The 22488-nt window shown below is 46.3% G+C and overlaps 1 protein-coding gene across 1 annotated transcript in view; it reads left to right on the top strand.

Annotated features, from left to right (window-relative positions):
- The window catches only part of LOC115325567, a 40189-nt gene that overhangs the window by 2188 nt on the left and 15513 nt on the right, over positions 1-22488 (top strand). The window contains exons 2-3 of the mRNA XM_029986304.2: positions 12294-12454; positions 19941-20026. Of these exons, the coding sequence (XP_029842164.2) occupies positions 12294-12454; positions 19941-20026 (247 nt within the window). The remainder of the gene's footprint in view (positions 1-12293; positions 12455-19940; positions 20027-22488) is intronic.

The following is a 22488-nucleotide window of genomic DNA, read 5'->3' as shown; positions in this document are numbered from 1 at the left end:
ATTGCGACCATGGTTTCGGTACTGAGAGGCAGCCTACACTCTACACACCGAAGCATTTGCGAGCTGTTTGGCTGGAAGAAATCGGGTGTTGTTCTGGCGTCAGGTTTGTCAAGGTATGTTTCCGTTTTTTCGCTTCGGAATGTACTTAGCTCAAAGAGTTTGAGCAGTTCACCTGGCTTGACATACCAATGATTTTTAAGTCGCGCTTCAATTGTTCGTCATGACGCCCACCCACCTTCCTCCCGGACGCTATGAAAGAAAACGACAAGAACACGAAAAGCTGAAAGAACTGCATATATTTTTTTTAATTCATTAGGTCGTTTTTTACCACACATTGACAGACGCTGACAGACGCTTGTATTAGATGTCGGTTTTGCATGATGAAGGAATAGAAGGCCGTTCCATGGTCGCGTCTAGAGCAGGAGTGTGGGGATTGTAGCAGACGTATTAGACGGGGCTGAAATAGCAGACAGACGCAAGCGACGGCGGATTCGGACGCAGCGCTTTTATGGTCACGTCATACTACACCGTAGCAGGCACGTAACCAGGGGGGGGGGGGGCCTCCTGCCCCCCCCCCGAAATCGTCCCTTTCGCTGGGACCTCCTCTCCCCCTCCCCCTAATACAGCATTTTGTCAGGCCCCCCCCCCCCCCCCCCCCCCCCCCCCGAAACAAAATCCTGGCTACGTGCCGCACTACTACGGTGCCTGGAGCGCGTCTCTGACTGGCGTGTTTAGCGTCTTATGCTGCCTATACCTAAGAGGTTGCCCCGAAGTGGCAAATAAATAACGTCACAGGAGCTGGGGTGTCAAGCTAGAGAGCCTGTATTAAAGAGGGGTTCTAACTCCTCGATCAGGGTAGCGTGGTTCATGGGCCACGTTTGCATAACCAGCTGCGAGGTGTTGAAAGCGATGATCGTTCGCAAACGACTCCGCCTTTCGGCTTGCTTTTCTCTTTGCCACACGAAAACGCAGCGCATGCGTAATTTGTCGAGTCTCCGCAGCAGGCGTCCACCATTAAAATTGCAGACGCTCCCCATAGTTTGAGATGAATCCTCTCTGAAACGTAAGGTCTCTATTTTAGCGCAAAAGACTTTTTGCGCTATTTTTATTATGAAGGTGCAGTACCAACTTGCCCAGCAGACCAAGCTTTTACTAGGCTCTCTATTTCATGCTGTCAGATGTCGCTATCCTGGCGATTGGTCATAGCAATGCTGGCTAAAAGCACGAGCAAACGCGTGTGCCGCTGTCGCCACGGGTCCCCATTTCTGGCTGTCGAAGCTTCCGTGGACAGTCAGACTGAAGAGCGACCCGGGGAAGAACAGGCGTCTGCCGCCTCCACCACCGCTGCTGGGACACCGCCATAATCGCGACCGGCGTATAGGCTTCCTGCGCTGAAGCTTTGAACAAACTGTAGCGCCCTCAATTTGGGTAGTACAAGCTCACCTGATTGAGCCTCGCACTACTGATGGCACGTTGGTTGAGCCTTTTTTTTAATTTTGTCTTGCGCTGAAGAACGAAAAAATACCTTTGGACGCCAGAAATCGGCCAGACTCAATGCCGCAAGAAAATTAAAAGTGCCAAATTCATGACACCGCCGCTAGGGTTCGCGTCTCTTATGTCTGGGCGGTGACGTCAAAACCCCTGTGTCGCGACGCTTTCATTTTTCTTTTTCTTTGTCATGTCTACTTTGGAACGCGTGAAACGGCATCTATTGGCTAACGCTCTTACCGCTCATTCACACTGGAAGCGAATCCGCGTTCGCAAAGCGGTTGCGAACGCAGTTGTATAAAGATCCAGTACAATCGCACGCGCACTCGATGACATCAAGTGCGCGTGCAATTTTACTGGATCTTTATACAACCGCATTCGCAACCGCTTTGCGAACTCGGATTCGCTTCCAGTGTGAATGAGCGTTTAGCGTCTTAGCTTTGACGGCGTTCGATTTTTTTTTTTGTTTCTTTGTATTTTCATCGTGATCTCGAGCTCCGCATCAGAGCAGGCACACTTTTGCATGCGTGAGAGTTTGAGACGCTAAAGTTTGTACTACCCAAAACAAGGCCTAACAAGTCCCTTTTCGCAGCACCCCTGGGCAACGCAAGAGACCCATGAATCCAGCAGGTGCAAATTGAGGAACAACTTTTATGGACGCGATAAACACACCCGTCAGAGATGCGTTCCAGGCACAATACTTACGGGTGGTTGATAGAACTGTAGCTCTCAAGTTTTGAACAACGACCTTGGCGAGCAACATCGGATATTTTAGGTCGCCTTTCCAGGGTGCATAGCGTTGCGTCCTTTTAAACGCTCTGTTAGTGCGCGTGAACCTTGAGCAGACATCGAGGGAAGTTATCAGAGGCTAGTTTACCCCCGTGAAAGGTACTTGATGGGACGCTGGGGGGCCACTTTTCACCAGCATTTAAATGGTCTCGTTTCGCGGACGCAAGCGGAGGCGCTACTTTTGTGGTCGCGTCTCGTGAGCGCTACACGTACCGCACGACTAGCAGATGGTGTGGCCGGTTGACTAGAACTATTGAGGAGTCTCAGCGAATATAGAGGGCGCTCCGATAGATCCAACATGGCGGACAAGAGGGGGATAGATTTGCGACGCCCGTAGACCGGTAGCGTATAAATAAAACAGCGTGTCGTTCTCTGTTTGTTGCCGTGTGCGAGACGATCATCGTTTCAACCAAGACCTACCGTGATGCTACAGATGAAGTGTTCAAGCCAGTCGAAGGCAAGAAATCTTGCCATATTAAAGATATGTGTGCAAGTGTTCGACGTGAGCTCTCACGCTGGTGCAGCTATCATCAAGTTGAACCGAATGTATGCGGGTCCAAAGAAAGGTACATATCAACAATGTTAGCGCGTTGAAGCTATGACGCACCCACGAAAAAAAGCACGAAGACGCAACGCACCAGCTTGGCGGATTATGCACTGGGCACGGAAAGCGGGCCCTGCGGATTATACACCAAATGCAAACTATCTAAACAAAACAAAAACTTTTTTAGGCTCAAATTGGCTTCTGCGGACTATACGCCTGGACACTGGTGCATGTTATTATGCATTGTATATTCACTGCTGTTTGTTGTGGCATGAGACTGCCTTCCTGTAATGATGCAGAGGAGTCCACTGAACCTTGAAATAAAGATATTTAAGCATCTAGATGCAATGTCCCTTGAAGCCAGATGGTCAGGGAAAAGGTGTGCCATTACCTAATTTCCAACAGCACATGCATGGTCACGATCAAAACTCACAGAGTCAATGGGCAGTTTTCCACCACAATATTTATTGCCGTGTAGTCACCAATTTGGTCCATTAAAAATCTTGAGGCTGTAGCCTATAGCACATCCACTCTGGATCTGCAAAGCTTATGTTGTAGACATGCATCATCACATGAGCATGTTTCTCATCAATCTTGAACGTAAAACGCTAGTTATGCAACGAAATTCCCATATCACATTTTTAGCAAATTGAATGGTCCCACCTGTCACACTGTTAGCTTTGGAAGTAAACCAATTCACAATACAACCAGTGGCATACATCATGCCAAGCATTAGTGCCGCATGTGGCACAAAAATGTCGTAACTAGGGAAGCAAACTTAATCCATCGTGTTGATTAAAGCACTTAAGTACGGGAGAAATTATCAATCAAAGAAAGTCACTCGAAAGGGAAGTTTTCTCGCTGAACGAATATGACTTTTTATTTGGGCGTTCCGCAATGTAAGGCCGAAGACATTCACTCCGGGATCGGTACAGAAGCATTTGCTTAGCAGTCGGTCGTGCGTGCTAAAAACAACAACAAAAAAAGCGGATTAGAAACGCGATGGATTCGCCTTTGCACGGAGTACTTACACTCAAAATCGTGTCAACGTAAAGTGACTATGGCCCACCCTTGCTAGCAGCAATCTTAAAATTTATCCGTGTAGTCGTCGCACCCGTGCACCAACCGAAAGCGTTGCTGCAAGCCCCTCCGCCGTCAACTTTGAGTCGCTGTTGAGTCTGAAGAACTGCTCTATGCGGTCCATGTCCAGCCACTGAGCACATACACAAGCACGGGAAATAGTACTCGGTTCCAAGTACAAGCGAAGAACTCGGGACGGAAAGCCCTGAATGCCAAACGACCTGCGACGGCGACTGACTGCGTAGTACATAGGTTGCGCTCCTTCGACGCCTGCATCGCTGCGTCGGGTGGTCGTAGCTAGTCGTAGCAGATCGTGTCACCTCTGTTGCTCGTACCGGAACACTAGAGCCGCGTAATATTCTTGCTGCCGAAGTTTATAAGCCTACGTTCGCGGTCAACGCATTTACGCAAAGCCAACGCCCAGCGAACCAATCCCCCTCGTTCTCATTCGGCGACCGGCCGCAAGGGTGGTGACACCGTCGCTGAAACTCCTCAATAGTGCCTGGAGCGCGTCTCCGACTGGTGTCTTTACCTCGTCCAAAAAAGTGGTCCTTCGATTTCCCCCTGATGACGTCATAAATATATCATGCTGTCGCTGGTCGCGACTCTGGCGGTGTCCCGTAAGATGTGGTGGATGTGGCAGACCCCTGTTCCTGTTCTGCTGCAGGCCATTCTCCTTTGTGACAGTCCACGGAAGCTACGGCAGCGAGAAGTTGGGACGCCTGGGACGCCGTTACGACAGCGACACTCACGTTCGAGTATGCTTTTCGCCAGCATTTCTACAACTTACCGCCAGGGTCATGACAGGCTACAGCATGACATCCTGGCTTTTGTCACGTCATTTGTTGGCACTTCGGGACCACTTTATGTGTGGGAGGCATAGGACACTAAACGCTCCAGAGAGACGCGTTCCAGGAACCATACGCACTGGACTTCGCGGCTTAGAGACATCAGGCTTGCGAAGATTTTTTGCTGAACAGCCTAGCCAGTCCAGCTATAGTGTGTGGGTCACTGCGGTGGGAATAACAGGAAACGAAATACCGGCTCAAGCCAGCCAAACCAGGAAATCCCGAGTGAAGTCGGATTTAGAGGTCGCAGTCGGTGGGAACGCCCCATAGATTGCCCGGACGTTGCTTTCAGAAGCTTGTTACCTCCATAATGCGGAACCGCCATTCTGTGGGTGGGGCCTAGAGCGGGTGGTGCACTCCAAATTAAGGAAAAGAAGAATACATGTCCCATTTAAGCCTTTTACATATTTTTGTTTTGCTTTTAATTTTTTATAAACACGTAAATATACACAGTTATGTACTGCTGTGCAATCAATACCATCATTAACAGTTTTATGCAAAATCATGAAACTATCGTGACGCACTATCCCCGCCATTTCGTCGGAGCCAAAGTTTCTAAAACAGCCAGTTTGGAAACTCACCCTTAACACCTAGACCACTACCGTCCACTAAGACCGAACTAAACACGATAACAACGCCACCCTTTAACGACGAGTTGAAACATTAAAGTTGCTTTATATGACTACTGCTAGAGTCACTGAATGTTCCCAGAGTACCGAAATTCCAGGCTCCAGGTGCCAAGGTGGCGGCTCAATCTTTTTCTTTACTGCGATCACCACAAACTTTTAGAAAGAATGTTTTGGCGTAAATACAAAGGAAAAAGTCTCTTTTTGTAGGAAAGTTTATTGCATATTTGTACAAAATGACAGGAGCGTGATGTCTGCATGAAGTTTTAGTTTACAACGTTTCGCAGCACAATTATTATTGTTTTATACAACCATGTCTCACCGCTGATTTCAGGTAACGTTTCCCGACCTGGGCGCGTCCCCTCTTCGGTAGTATTTCTCGGCGCGTCCGCTCGGGAGACGGGGGTGGCGTCCCTGATACTCCTTCCACCGTAGATGTTTCAGCACCAAAATGAACGATTAAAGCCAAAAAAGAACAGTCACAGTGGGCGCTATCGAATGCGATACTCCCGAGCAAACAAAAGCAGCCCTGCTGTTCCCCGAGCGGCCGCTGCGGGAGAAATGTCGGCGTCGTGATTACCTTAGCTTAAAGCCCCCTTATCTTGGGAAAAGTGCCACTATTCATTTTTGTGGAAATGCTTAAAACAGGTGCCGTGTGCCACCTCTGGGAAGAATATGGCGTCTGAAATCTAGCCTAGTGCTGCGATGTGCCGCCATGATCTTCCCAAGAGCTGTACGTTGCTAGTGCATCGACACAGCTTGCGCTATTTTTGAAACATGAAGGGGCTTTACATTAGCTCGGTTCTCGAGTACGGATCGGTGCCACTTTCTCGGAGCAGGCTCAATGTAGTTTCCCAGCTTAGCTGTTCTAATAACGTTGGGCGCAGCCTTCACCTCGTCATCGTCTACCCCAGCGAAGCACGGCCGCGCGCTACAGTGCGTGTCCTACAAGAAACACAGCCACCACAGTGTCATCGTTTATTGCCACTGACGCATGTTCCGTCTCCGGTGGTACATAAAAATATAAAAGCAGACTGTGTAGCTCTAAGAGAACGACTTGCAACCCAGGCACGCGATGCGCTAGAACGGTCGTCGATTGCCGCTTCCAAGGCAGTAAACCGCCGTTATTTTCTATATTGGGATTTGCTTTCCACCACGACGCTGTATCCCACATCTGATGAAACCGAGAACGGACATAACGCATCGCCATGGCCAACCAGCAGGACCTTCAACAACAGATGAGTCCAGTAGCAGCTACGGACCCAGCAGGAGTTGATTCAAAGGCAACACCTGCAGCTTCAACAAAAGCAGCACCAACTCGATGGTCCCGTGCAGCAGCATCCTGCCAACACCAACACAACACCGGCACCGCAGCAGACGGCGGAACCCCTGCAGCCGCCATCTCGGACGCTGCTTCACTCGGAATTTCGAAGCCGCAACGCCAACGAGATACGGGATATCCTCGACAACCCACCAGCGGCCAACCTTTGTCAACGTCTCAAAACTTAACTCACACACCACCTGTCTCTATCGGAAGACTAGAATGAGCGTCAACTTATTCAGTCCGCAAAACTCGCTGAGCGCAGACCATCACAATTTCTCGGCCACATGTGCGCTCTCGCAGGCAATATGCAAGTCCACGAATTCTTTCTGCGAACACTATGGCTCCAATGACTACCACCACACGTCCAGGCTATTCTGTGGGACAAGCGGTCTAGTGCAGGCTACGTCTAGACCAACTTGCTGAAATTGCTGACTGTGTCATTGAGGCTTCTGTACCACCGCTGTCGCGCACCGTCCAGGCCGTCGGCGCACCGCTGGACACCACAGAGCTCGAGCACCGAATGGACGATCACCCGGCAGCTCAGCTCCATTCAACGACGCCTGGATCAAAGCCCTCCAACGCGCCCCCGTTACCGCTCACAGACCCGTGACCGTAAGACCGGCTCGTCGCAGCCGCCTGGTAACACTGAGATATGCTACTACTATCGACGCTTCGGTGACAGAGCCTGATAATGCCGACACACTTTGCTCCGCCGGACATCAGGGAAACGCCAACGACTGCGTGTGGACGCGGCTTTAAGCTGCCAACCCGGAAGGTCCCGCATCTTCGTCACCGATCAAATCACAAGGCAACGGTTCCTTGTCGACTGCGGCTCCGGCATTTCCTGCTATCCACGTGCCCATTTTCAAGGTTCCCATCTACCTACGTCTTTCGAGCTCAGCACAGCGAACCGGTCCCCCATCAAGACCTACGGCTCGCTCCATCTGCACGTCTAACTAGACCACTTACACCGTGACCTCCACCAGAATTTCGTCAGACCGAGGTCATCGAGCCAATCATCGGCTCAGACTTTTTGCGACACTACCACCTCCTTCCGGACTGCCGCCACGACCAACTCAATGGCGCGACAACGGGACTTTCTTCGCCAGGCCAGCCCACGACCAACAACCAGATCAGCATTAAAGTACTCGGTGTGGAAAACCTTTCGCCGCACCACGCCATACTCGCCGAATTTCCCAAATTGACGCGTCCCAACGGGCTGCCACGGTGTGTGGGACAAACCACTGTAAACTGCATCCGGACCACTCCGAGACCTCCGATTTGCCGCCGCGCCCGTCGCCTTGCTTTCTGATCTCATGCGCATCGCCAAAGCAGAGTTCGAGGCCATGCTCCACGAAGGAATTGCCCGCCGATCCGACAGCCCATGATCCTCGCCGCTTCATTTTGTCCCGAAGAATACCGAAGGCTGGCGACACTGTGGGGATCACATCGCCCTCAACGCTCGCACTATCCCCGGCAGGTACCCCATCCATTAAATACGCGATTTCGCCCAACGCGTCCATGGCTGCCATGTCTTCTCCGTGCTAGATTTTGTGAAGGCCTACACACAGATACCAGCGAACCCAGACGACATCCCTAAAACTGCGAACATTACACACTTTGGTTTGTTAGAGTTTCCCTTCTTGAGCTTTGGCTTGAGGAACGCAGGACAGATATTTCAACGTTTCATCGTCGAAGGCGTCCGCGGTCTCGACTTCTGCTTCGTCTATCTTGACGATATGTTAATCTTCTCCCGAAATACCGAAGACCGCCTTAGGCACCTTCGCCTACTCTTCAAACGACTTGATGGCTTTTGAAGAGCAAGCAATATCCAAAAGTACTTGTTAATATCCAAAAGAGCACTCTCGGCGCCCCTCTCGTCACCTTGCTCAGTCACCGAATTTCATCGAAGAGAACTCGACCCTTGCCTCACCACATCTTAGACCTGCAAAATTATCCTCAACCCTCCTCCGCTAAAGATCTCCGTCGTTCGCTCGGCATGCTAAACTTCTACGGCGTTTCTTGTCTCACACAGCTGACTACCAAGCTCATCTTCATGATGCCTTGGCTAAACTACCAGGCAACCACCCCGTCACCTGGACGCCAGCTGCAGCGCAAACTTTGAAGCAATGCAAAGCTGCCGCTGTCCGATGCTACACTTCTTTTTGATAAAGTACCAGACGCTCCCTTGGGGCTCTCCCGGGCACCCCCAGCTTTGCCATCGGCGCCTTCCTCATGCAACACGTCGAAAACACCTGGCGTCCCTTGGCATTTTTCACAAAGAAACTCTCCATTCGGAAGACGTCCTCTCCCACCGCCAGCCCCCCCGAAACAACTACGATCTCCACCCAGACGAACTGGCCAGCTTACTACAGAGACCTTCTCGCCATAAACAAAGCAGTTCACTTTCACCGCATCCTCGAGGCGCAGTATTGCACCATTTATACAAACCACAAACCCTTAACCTACGGTTTCTCTCAACGCCGTGTAAAACTTTCACCGGTACAGCAGAAACAGATTTCGTTCATTGCCCAGTTTACCACCGACATCCCGCATATCAACGGGAAAAATAACATGGTCGCCGACACGCTTTTCCGTGTATCGGCCATCAAATTTTCGCCAATAAGAGCTGATGTTCTCGCGGAGGCTCAAACAGCCAACACCGAAATACAGCAGCTCCTTAAGAGCGGGTATTCGCTGCAGCTGCAACAACTCCCCATTCCTGCGTCGAGAACCACTATCTACCGCGTCATGTCAACAGGACAACCCGCACACTATGTGCCCCCGTACTATCGCCGTAGCCTTTTCTACCAGCTGCACCACCTCAGCCATGCCGGAATCTGCGCTTCTTCACGCCTTGTGGCTTACCACTACGTCTATACCTTCATGCAGCGTCACTGCCGCCAATTGTGCACGCTCCTGCGTTCGATGCCAAAGCGCGAAATTCGCCAGGCACGTCACTTCACCGCTAGGAGTATTTTTTCAGCCCTCGTGTCATTTTCAACACCTCCATCTTGACATCATAGGCCCGTATCCCCTAGCCGGACCTTACCGCTACTGCCTCACCGCCATCGATCGATATACTCGCTGGCCTGAGGCATGGCCCCTCGAGAGAATCACAGCGGAACACGTCGACTCGGGCTTGTTCACCGGTAGGATCTCTCGCTTCGGCTCTCCTCGCCGCGCAAAAACCGATGCGGTTGTGATGTCGCCTCCAGAAGCTTCTTACCTCCATGGTGCGAGATCACCATTCTGTGTGTGTCGCCTAGAGCGGGTGGTTAACTTCACCTAAATTTCGCCTAGCATTGTAACTATTGCGCAAACTTTTTTTCAGGGAAATTTAAAAAAAAAATACATGGCCCTTACTTTTTTGCATATCATTGTTTTTATTAAACTCGTAGGTATACACAGTTCAGTAGCTCTGTTCAATCAACAACACCATTAACAATTGTATGCAAAAACATTAAACCATACACGATCCGTCCATATACAAAGATTTTGAGCTAATCCGTTTACACATTCCTTTCTAGTCATAAAACGAATTGAATTGCAAGTAACGATTATAGAAGAAACATATATAATTGTTTTTTTAACTCCCTTAGTAATGCAATAGTTAGTCTCTCCAATGCTGTTCCGTACAACTGTTGAAAACTCAATACGGCTTCGCACAAAAGAGCTAAATAGCATTAAAGATTTGGACATTTAAAATTGCCCGATATACGTGTTATGACACAAAAACACTCAGAGACGAGTTGACAGTATTTGTAACCTGATGGTGGAAATGAATTGTATTGTTTAAATAGTAAAATATACCAAAATCCGTTTCCACCGCAACGCGGCTAATAATGGTATGTGTCGATGTCTATAACATAGTGGAATCGAAAAACATCACATATCCTACAGTTCAAAGAATGGTGTACAGACTAGCGGATATCTCAATTTTAAGAATATTTATTTCGTTAACGCTAATGAACGCATTGTGTAAAAACCTGCCTACATGGTGAAAAACATGTAGGGAGGTTTTTTCCTACATGGTTTCTTGCCGCATTTTTTGCACATTCGCAGCGAACTAAGTTTACGTTTTAATGCTTAACTGTGTGATAAAATTTTACAAAAACAAAGTTCATTCAGGAACGAAAGTGTCTTCCTTAGATAGGTTTTAAAGGACCAGTTCTCGTACTTATTTTCTAGTCTACTCGTATTTGGTTAAACTTTAGTTTGAAAAAAAAAAGTAACAAAGAAAAGTTCAAAGGGGAAAAAAAAGAACATGGGCGTTATGAATACGTGGAACCAGCGTTACACTAATTCATTATTAGATCTCTACAGGTTACTACCGGGTATATTTAGCTGTTGCGTTGCCATTAACCACCATGAAAGTGCGTGAAAAGGGAGTTCGAAATGTGGATAATAGCCTACTGAGGGTGGGAGTTACTTTGTTTCAAAATGGTGGCTCTAACTGCTCGGTTACTCGATCGGACGCTTTCGTTTTTAACATTCATAATTTTACCAAAAGATAATGTTTAAAATACTACAAGATATATCACACACACATTTTTTTAGAACACAGGTTTAGTGGCCTGACGTTTTGTTTCCGCATAGAAGCGCAAGGGAAGCATTTTAGTTGTAGGTCGTTACTTCGCAAGAATATATCTACGGTGATCCCCGTGGCGCTAGATTAATTATTACTCAAAGCCTAAGTAAAAAAAAAAGTATGCATGGGCATGTATGTTAAAGGGTAACAGCTATGAGGCTCCGATGCCATTCCCTGAAGACTAATAAAACAAACAAAGTCCCGTAAATAATAAGTAGCTGTTGTTTGAAATCTGATTTCTAAATCAGAATATTTCTGTTTCTTAAGTTATCACCAGCGGCGATTACGGTAGCTAATACGATGTCCAAAGCGGAGCATGCATTAAACTGCGTTTGTATTTTCGTTGTTTCAGATTCAAAAGTAAGTTTTGATTGATCTGAACCCCGATTAATGTTACTGTGCCCTAAAAACCTCGATCAATGTTAGTAATAGTAATAGTAATATTTATATTGGCTCAGGAGAGCCGTGGTGCCGCAGAAAGGCAAGTAGCCCATACGATAAAGGTGTGCGGCGCCGCATATGATGATGATGTGGTAAGATATAGTGTAGATAGGCAAGATAGCTGCTGACGACGTTTAAATGGAGATTGTGAGCGTGGGTGAGGGGATGATGTTAGATATTCTGCTACCTAGCAGTCACAAAGCTATAGCGCTGCTTTATTTTTACTTTTTTATATAGAGAAAATTAAAACATAAAATGTGAAGCAAATTCAGAATGGACTGGAAGTAATGTTTTTTACGGAGCGTGTCTCACGCGAACACCGAGCCGGTGTTCGCGTAAGGCATGTCATGGGGATTTCTCATTTTGTGTTGCTGCTTTTTTTGAAATCATACTTAGTAATTAAAATAACATTGTATGTAACTGGGGATGTGAATAATAGTTGAGATCTCAATAAGTTACGTTTCCGCAGCAAGTAACCGCCTTCGTAATAAGGTTTTTGCTTTCAGAGCCCTTGCTCACATACCTGAGTTATTTAGTGTCGTTTGTTGTTGATATATTATAGATGCTTGACGTCACTGGAAAACACTGGGTCAAGAGAAGGACACACGAAGTGACGTCACCATATGGAGATCCAAAATGTGAATACGCTCGAATTTTTGGTAGTGCTGATGGCGCGGGAGAAAAAACATACACTTTAGTACTTGGAGCCAGATTTGGAAAAACGTAAGTACCTTCCACTCAATTTATACCTAATTAATTTTTTTAGTCACAGGGCTTTCGATAGAGTTCATAACATAGGGAAAGGCCTGTAAAGGAATAATTACAAATAATCATATTCCTTCTAATTGGATACTTTTTAAAGTAAATATGTAATCATTGGGTTGCTCTTATTAGGTAATAATCACCACAGTAATTATATTACTTTTGAAAGAAATATTATTATTTGTAACCGTTAACATTTCTTCCTCAACCCCTAAGTAGTTTTATTTACGACTACTCAAACGCCACAATCAGAAGTACAAATGCTAAAATATTTCCACTGTATCATCTCTTAAACCTTCCGAACCACAAATAATAGCATGATTGTCATCGAGCTCTACAAACGAAAGTAGCACTCTTTTTCTTGAAATTTTATATAAAACTTTGCTGGATTTTGAGTTGGGACTATCAGCTTCAAGTTCTCTCTAATAAAACAGGCCTCTCAGTGCGATGTGCGACAGTTTATCTAGTGTCTGCGTTTTTATCAGCCGTTTAAATAATTAATCAATCTCTTTAAAAAGCATAAATCCGGCTTAAAACACCTTACCATTTCAACTTGCATGGTAACCAGAACCAGATAATGTAAATGCGGAGGTGCGACAAAAAGCAAAAAAAAAAAAGTTGATATATATTTTACATTTACGTAACTGGTTGGCGTACCGGAGGAATCAAAAGGATGACTCGTCCGGTGATTCTAATCTGTGAGTGGACATGGCAAGAAGCACAATTTCAAACCGGTCCAAGAATCGTAAATACGTTCTGTGTGACATTTAGAACAGTCTTTGTAAAAACCTTTATTCTTATTTTTAGTATTGTCGAAATATTTTTGTGAGGTGGTGAAGTTCATTGAGATGGTTCCAATATTACTAGGGGTGTGCGAATATTAACATTTTTAAATACGATTCGAATATCAAATAGCGGAAGGCAGGTGCATTTACTCACAGCATTTCTATTTTCACATGTAGAAACTGCAGTTAGTTTTTCTTTTTTCTTTTTGAATTTTTTATTTTTATTTTTGAACTCCAGTTAATTTTTGTGTGTGACAGCTTGTAACCTTAACGAGAATAAAAACGCAAAAACAAAAATTCTAGTTGTAGGAAAGATTACAAGTTTTCATACACAAAACGCAACTGTAGCACATGGTCAGGTAGGAGGCGCTCTCTTTGAGCGGAAACTACACCTCCAGCCACACACACACACAAAAAAAGAACTCTTTCACTTGGGATTGAAGTGGCAGGTATTGGCAGGTATTTTATGCGAAGCTTCGTCAGACTCGTATATCTGAAGCACCCGACAGTTCGCCACCACTTACACGGATCACTCTCTCTCTGTCTTTAGCAGTGCCTCCTCCGCATACGCTACAACTTCCCATTCTGAAGCTGAAACCACTTCGCATTCCATTGCACTTTTGGCGAAATGGTGAAATCCTTGCCAAACATCTGTTGACGGCGTTGAGCCTTGCTCTTGTGACTGTGTTGCCGTTTCCGGCTGGATTTCTTCAGTAGCATCACATGAGGCTAGCTCTTGCAGCACGAGAGCTTTTAGTCATAATAATTTTTCCTTTTCGGCTTTAAAAATAGTGCACTTGAAGCGTGGGTTCCAGGACATAGCAAGGCATGCTTCCTTGTACTCATCATAAAGGGTGAACCTTGCCTTGATGGATCTTATCAGTTGTGCAGGAAATTCCGATGCCCCAGCACAGTAGCCTAGACAGTGGAGCATACCAAAAATCACAAGAACATGGGAAGACAAAGACGGATACATCTCAGCACTGCGAATAACAGTGGCATCAAGCAATTGCTTGAATGCTTGTACATTTTCAGAAGCAAATTTCCATTCTGATGAACACTGTTCATCGATATCACAGTCCGAGGTAGCGAGCTCCACAGTGACTGCTTCATTGAGTTCCAGAAGGCGAGACAACATCAGATACTGGCTATTCCGCCTCGTCTCCACGTCTTGCTCCAGACGGAGTGTGTCCTTTCCCATCTTTTTTTGGCACTTCTCAAGATTTTCTGAGCTGATAAACTGTGCTTGTAATGTCCCACAATATGCCACACTCTTGCACAGGCAATCAATGGCCGGCAAACGGGATCCCGCGTCATTAATCGCCAGTTGAAGCGTATGCGCGAAGCACGCTCTTTCAGTCCACGGACGTCTCCTTGCCGCAGATCGGATGTTGCGCCCGTTATCCGTTACGATGAACTTCGCGCATTTATCGGGTATCTCCCAGTCACGGCACATTTCGCCCATAATAGTTGCGATGCTCACAGCATTCTGACTGGCAGCCATGTGTTGAGTGTTTAATGTGAACCACTTCATCATAAAGTTTGGAGTGAGAAGATGGCGGGTAAAGCTCCCGTAACTTTCGTTAGCTCGCGATGTCCACATGTCGCTTGTGAAGGCAACGGCGGTAGTGCCGCCTTCAACGGTACTGTTGAGCTCTGCTTTCACCTTCTTTTGGGTGTCGCCATACATCCGTGGCACAAGCACGCGCGAGAGTATAGAGCGGGATGGTAGGCGATAGTTGGGAACGGCTTCTGTCAGAAGTTTTTTGAAGCCGCTGTCTTCCACAATGCTGTAAGGCTGTAAATCAAGCGCCACCATTGCGGCCACCTTGTTATTTAGCCCTCGCATCCTTTTTTTCCGGCAGGGGCTCCGTGCGACACACGAAGTCCGTCAACGTCGGTTGATCTTCTCCTGGCGTGCCAGGGGTAATTCCACAATACTCATTGAACAACGCAGGATGTACTCTGAGATGGTTGACAAGGAGCGTTGTCGTACCTGTGGGCGTTTTAATCGTTGACTCGCACGCCCTACATTGCACCATCGATGACATCACCCTCGCAAAATATTTCCAAATAGCACTCCTTTCTCTTCGTTTCGGTGCCGTTTCCTGTTAGTTCCGCCGCTTCGCAGACAGTTACCCGCAATCACCTCCATTCGCCATAACACGGCTGGGCGAACGCGAACTGAGCACAGTTCACAAAGTCAGGTATCACAAGGGAACAGAAACTCGCACACTACCGCTACCGACACCGACGCCACAAGTTTAGGCTGAAGCCGCCAAGGAGCGATGTCGCTGTCAATGGGCCTTGCTTGCCGAAACTGAAACCGAAAGTAAAACTTACGCTTGCGAATACGTTTTGAATATTTGAATAATTTCGAATATTATTGTTACGACGAATATTCGAAAAATACCTAAGACTTCGTTTACAAATCGAATACGAATGTTAAATGTAGAATATTTGATTCTTATTCGAAATTTGGAATATTCGTCCAGCCCTAAATATTACTGTAAAAAGAAGTACTTGTTTTATGTGCAAAAACATCAATTGGTGAACGTGTTAGTATTAGCAGTACAGCTTAGAAATAGATCACTAGTTCTTCGTTCATCAGGAAAGGATGGAAATGTTCCCGGTTTAATAGCAGAAACATCTCCCAGCACGGAGGCTATAATGGCCAGGAGGTGTGCGTGCGTATTCTCCATGCATGGAGCCATAGAGTTATTATAATGTACTCTAGAGGTTCAACTGGCGCTAGTGTGCTGCTGCAAATTGAAGCAGACAGCAACCAGTCGAAAATTGACTTCCGGTAATGCATTTCTATGGGAAAAAGCGAGTGCATTTTCTTGCTGCACTCGACTACAAGAGCAAATATCACAAATATTTCGTACGTACTAGGCGCATTGGAACATTTCTCAGTCACGCAGACGAAATAATTGGCCAGTTACGGCGTTTTTATTTGAAATTCGTGGCCTGAAAAACGGTGCTAAAACCGTTTCGTTCATGTATTTGTGTGCACTGCCGGACACTATTAGCGCGAACACGGCGTCGGCGCTTTCCGCCATGGGGGATATACGTGTCAAACGAACGAAGCTCATGTGGAAAACCAAGAGAGACGGCAAGAACTACGCAGTAACGCTGGATAATTAACTCTTTGCGCATGCAGGCGATCAGAATAAATTGAAAGCCACGTAATATAGTCTGATTTGCAATAAATAAGTAGTGCTTTATTTTTTCTGCCCGTGAATATGTGCGAAGATGCATGTTCTGGGTTCAAATCATCAACAACACGCTCCAAATCTTTAAAATAGGGAAAGGTCAGAGAACAGGTGCCCGATAAAAACTGCCTGACATAGTAAATAATAAAAAGAAACACCTTTCGTAGCCCACGTGCTGTTTTTTTGACATTCGAATGTTCTTTAACCGATCGTAAAGATGCACGACAGAGTCATATTCATAGTGTGACAGGACGGGCAGATTAGCAATATATAACCAGCACCCGAATGCTAGCGAACCTCGAACACACTCTACATTCCTTTCGATTGTTAGTTGGCTCAGAATCGTCGCTCGTTTTTACATACCTGCCATGGAACAGAGGTTTGGACCTGAAATATAGCGAAGCGTAACATCGTTCAATGGTAAAGAAAAATGCTGCAATTAAAGCAATTACACTTTTACAATATTAATAAAGGTACATACTATCCGGTACAACCGAAATAATAAAACTTATTTATGTTATTTTCCGGCGAAAAGACAAAGTTCGCGCGCGTTTTCCCATAGGAATACACAGGAGCACCGCAAAAGTTGACTGGTTGCTGTCTGCTTCTATTTGCCTCCCGGAAGTAGCGTAGACACTAGCGCCAGTTGTACCTCTAGCGTACATTATAATAACTCTATGCATGGAGCTAAGTGCAACGGAAGTAGGCGTGGCCACAAAATGCCTTCTTATTGTCTCGGCTACTGAGACGATCCATTTCCTGTGATATTTTCTTTTACAAAGTTCCCCCATCTTTTACCACAGTCTCCAGTTTTCTTCGTTAGGATATGGAATCTCAGTTAACGGACGCCGCCATAAAAGTATGGGCCAAACATCCGGGTTGCCATGGCACTGCCGTGGCAACGAAGTTGTTTGCCCCAAAAGTTTATGGCGGCGTCCATTGAATCGGTGCAGAACAGGTGAGATATGGAGCCCAACACTTTCCTGACCAGTAGGAAGCCGGCGTGTAGCGAACGCTCTTGACACCACGCCGGGAGCGTCGCGTAGAGAGAGTCGTGATAACTCGGTGTAGGAAAGCGAGCGTGTCAGTCGTCGTACGCACGAACGCTGATAATTGCACCGCGGTTTGAGGAAGCCGTAACAAGCCCTCCTTCGAGAAGATGTTGGTTTCCCTCTGCCGTGATGAAAATGCCGGTTCCCATCGAAGCTTCTTTTGGTGCGCCGATCGTATCCAGCCAGCCGCGACAGCGAGCAGACGAGGCAGACCGCACGCACGGAGCAGACTTAGCCTAAGCCTATGGAAATGGACCGAGTGACGAGCAGACGATTGGGGCTTGGTTGGATTTACGTTGAATGAGAGCACGTCGGTGCGCAAGGCAGTCAGGGATTAGGATCTTTTGCCGCTATCGCTGGGCTTGGCGTCATGCCGGGTCCTGCCCAATTTAAATGTCCTTGTCTCCCAGAAACCTCGCATCCCGCGGCGTAGACTTTCCATTTTCCCGCGAGGGGGGAGGGGGGGGGGGGGGGGGGGGGGGTCGCGCGTTATCTTCTTCCCAGGACTGGAGATTGAAGTGTTCCAATAAGAAAACTTATGGGAAAACTAAAATATAAACCAGGACATTGACCTAATACATCAACACATTGAAGAGTTTCGCCCTCACACAGTATGGGCACTATCAGAAAGGGACAACGCAGTACATTTTATGAAAGCGCTACTACATAAATTATACCTTAAAAAAGAAAACACGAAAGCAATCAACAGAGAACATCAAACGATACCTATATTTTACTTCTCCCAAAAAATTATCAGCATATATGTCCATATCGGAGTCATCAGTTTCGTTATACAGATGCTGGATTCGTGACATCGGCGAGGCATGGGATGGTTATTCGGATAAACTGGCAAAATAAATATACGTACTACCCCGAATGGGGGCATGGAATTTAACCGATGACACTAATCAAATGCTATCCCACCAATTTTGGAGTGAACCTGTGCCTTCAGTGATGCCTTAAGAGATCGATGGAATCTTTCAACCATGCCGTTGGCAATAGCGTGGCACACTCAAAAAAAAATTTGTCGCTTCATACGTTTACTGCTGGGAATACATTTTAGCGCTTAAAAGACAAGGATTCAAAGATGAGAATCAGACACGTCAGACATCAGACCGTTGTTTTCCGAGTGCAAGATTCCCGCGAGGCACAGGGAAAAAACTATCAGAGAGATAGTCGAGGCAGAATAAATTAAGAAGGGTGGGGTAGCATGTGTCAGAGTAGCCTTAATTGATCTACTTGATAAGAAATGTGCCTTTCTCAATGACGCGGCCTGGCATCGGGTCGGCTACTGATGGGGCGATATCAGAAACACGGATGGTATATAAGTGACGTTTCATGTAATAAGATCAGTTGTTAGCGGCGCACTGTGGTGTCTGATTCTCGTCTTTGTGTCCTTGTCTTTTGAGCGCTAAAATGTATTCCAAGTTCTAAACCCAACTAGCCCAACAATCTACTCTACGCTTACTACGGTTACTATACTGCATAACTTGCCGTAGAACTACAGCCGCAGCTGAAGAAACGTCTACAGCCTCCTGCCGCATGATGATTTCGGGTGTGGAAAAAGCGAATGTCCGCGGTTCGGAGACCGGTAGAGACAAATGAACAGCCCTCCGCGCCGCCATCTTTGAGGCGCACGTGCGGAACTGCGTGCAATTCTTTCTAGCGCTTTGACGACTCGCACTAGAGCGTCGCGTGAACTGCCCGTGCCGCAGAGCACACGAGGTCGGCTTATGGGTTAAAAAAATAAACATTGGAACTATTTTTAAGTAAGCCCTGAAAATAGAATACAAATAATGGAACAAATCATGAGTGTCGATGTTGGATTCCATCGTGCGCGAAAGATTTTGTTTAGTCTCCAAAGGTTAGTGGTAAAATTATTCATTAAATTTGGTACTGAGACCATGATTGTGTTGGAAGCTATAACCCTTCCAAGAGCCATAGAACGCCCGTGGGAAGGTCTAGTAGTGAGCTCATCCGGAGAGGCAGTCGTCTGCTTATTGTGCAAGAGTTGTACTGACGTCACAACGACGCCGAGCTCTGATTGGCTTTTATTCAAAGCATAGTAGGTAGACCTGAATGCTAAATGCCTTGAGGTGTACCCACTATCTTCTTCAATCAGCCAATAAGAGCTCGGCGTTCTGACATCATCGCAACCCATGTCCTAGAAGCAGAACAGCTTGCGCTCCGCATACAGCGGCCTGAAAGTGATACAGTATAGAGATTAACAACTGCTACGGCGTGGGTAGTGTTTCATTAAGTTGAAGTGTCATTTCACCGTAAAAAGGCTAGTTGTTTTTTTTATAATTAGAAAAGGATAGTTAAATTGCTATAACCGGGTAATTAGAAAACGACTCTGTTATTGATTTTATACTTCACCTTGTTCTTGAAACAGGTGGGTAACCAGAAACCAAACTTTGGTTTTAACGAATTCCGGCGGTCATCCTAAACCAAACGTGATGAAGTTTGTACGGAACAGAGGTAAAGTTTAACCTATGTGTATATTTATTCCATTCAGGTTTGAGCTATTGCAAGAGCCTACGTTCATTAAGTTAAGCTTTCACAGGAAACGTGGAGATCTGCTACAGATATCTAGAGCAAGCGGATATAGCAATCATCACTAACATTTCAGAAGAAACTGTCGCGCTAATAAAATATTCAATCGAATAATAATAAGGGTAACTAGGTTCCCACCAGATTCTAGATATTATAGTCAAATACAGCTATAGCCATTCGAAAAACAAGGCGTAAGACACACGGACAAGAAGGAGAGACACAGGACGAGGCGTTCTTTCTTGTCCATGTGTCTTTAGCGCTGTTTTGCAAATGGATTCTTACCAACTCGCCCAACTTTCTATTCTTGACAGCTATAGCCACTGACGGCTTAGGAAACGAAGGGCGTGTCGAGTCTGGAGCATTTCGTTATTGTCCTGCATCCAATGGAGCGCGACATTAGCCAATACAAACTCCAAAGAACAAATCACGATGCAAGAAGACGGACCATATTGAGTGGGGGCCTGTTTTTTTAAGTTGTCAGTGATTAAAGTGTGTCAACACAAAGCGCTACACGGTCCCAGCCTTCGAACGTTGCAACTAACGCGATCCCTTCGCCATCAACAGTGTTGTTAGAACCGTGGCTGCGAGCGAATAGGCATGATCTCTTAATCTGTCATTCAAACATCTTCCCGTTTGACCCACATAGCACCTGCTACCTAAGAAAGGAATATTATACGCAACGCATGAAACATAAGTGACGAAAGGTTTTCTATGCACCTTGGTGCACTCCATCTTCGCATGCGAAAATTCTTCAGTTGCGGGTACAACATTGTCCTCTCGCGTATGTTCTGCTTCGTTGTCGGTGTTTTCCGAGATGTTTTAGGGCGCAGCTTTAGGCGCCCGTTTCCGGCTTGAGCGGCGTCGTCGTCGGCGTAACCGCGCGGTGCATTATGGGAAATGTCCGATAATGCCCTGCGCGAGCCCCCCCCCCCCCCCCAAGTCACGTACCCCTTCCCCCCCCCCCGACCTCACGTGACCCCCCTCTAGGTCACGTGACCCCCGTGGGGGGAGGAGGAGAAAGAAGGGGTATATCCTCCCCTCAGTACCCTTCCCTCCTCCTCCTCAAAAGCTGCACTCCAATTCTGCGTTACAGGGAGTTGTAAACGGCTTTCATTTTTCTTGTCATTCAGGAAATTACATTTATATATATATATAATGTTATTTTAAGTTAAAGACAGTCAAAGGATAAAAGACACCCAACACATAAACAAGCAAAAATCCCATTTCACCGACGCACTTTCTGCGTTTGATATCAAGAGGCGCGAAAACAAACACTCAAAGAAATCTGATGAACGCCATAATGCTGCTATGTCGGCACTGCTTCGTGGTTGCCGTCGGATCCTATGTGGGTAGATCTTGAGAAAGGGTATGAGATCTAAGCGTGCAGAGACGTCAGAGGGCCGAGCTCTGACTTGAATAATAATTAAAATATACCATTTATTTTCTGTGCCCACACACAACCTCGCAATCTACTGTGTGGTGCACAAAACAAAAGTGGAATTCACAAATATAAAATGAAAGAAACTTACAAATCTCCGAAATGCAATATTTAAGCGCAGCTCTTGAGGTATTTTGATTTTGCGACATACCGTGCTAAAAAAATTGAGAAATATATATATATATTTAGAAGAAGAAAATAACCCGTAGTGAAAACAGCAACAACGGACGATTTAATCTTCGACGTTTCGGCCGGAGTCCGGCCTTTGTCTTCCTGGCGAAGGCCGGACTCAGGCCGAAACGTCGACGATTAAATCGTCCGTTGTTACTGTTTTCACTAAGGGTTCTTTTCTTCCTCTATACCCACGCCTTCAGCCCCCCGCCACCATGCCCGCTCTCTCTCTCTCTCTTTATATATATATATATATATATATTTCATGAAACACCTCAACTTTCGTTTTACGTCCAACCGGCCCGTTGAACCTTCTCACCGCGGATATATATATATATATAAATAAACACTAAATCAACAGAATGCAGAATTGCAGAACAATAGAAGGCACGTGAAGCATTTTACGACTTTCTGAAAACCCGTAAAGTGCTTCGCGTGCCTTCTATCGTTCTGCAATTTGTTGATTTACTGTTTTTTGACGATGCTGAGCATTTTTCTAATTGAAACCATGCCCTTAAACACAATATTAAAAAAAAATTAATTACGCAAAAATAATTAAGATGTTAAATATCCCGGACTTTAATAATTTTCCTAAATGGGCCCCTGTCCGAGGACCAAAACGGCACAAGCCTTTTTTTGTTGCGATACGTAGTTTTTGCGGGAGCGATTTGGCCTGAGTTATCTAAAAGACCCTGTATATAAATCCCGGGAGTTTGATTTTGTTCTTACAGAGTTGTTTTAAGAAAAGCCGTGAAAGCTGCACTTATGCGGTTCGTGC

Source organism: Ixodes scapularis, unplaced genomic scaffold (assembly GCF_016920785.2).
Source record: "Ixodes scapularis isolate PalLabHiFi unplaced genomic scaffold, ASM1692078v2 PGA_scaffold5__190_contigs__length_132052651, whole genome shotgun sequence".
NCBI classification, from domain to species: Eukaryota; Metazoa; Arthropoda; class Arachnida; order Ixodida; family Ixodidae; genus Ixodes; species Ixodes scapularis.
This window is presented reverse-complemented; position numbering and strand designations above follow the sequence as displayed.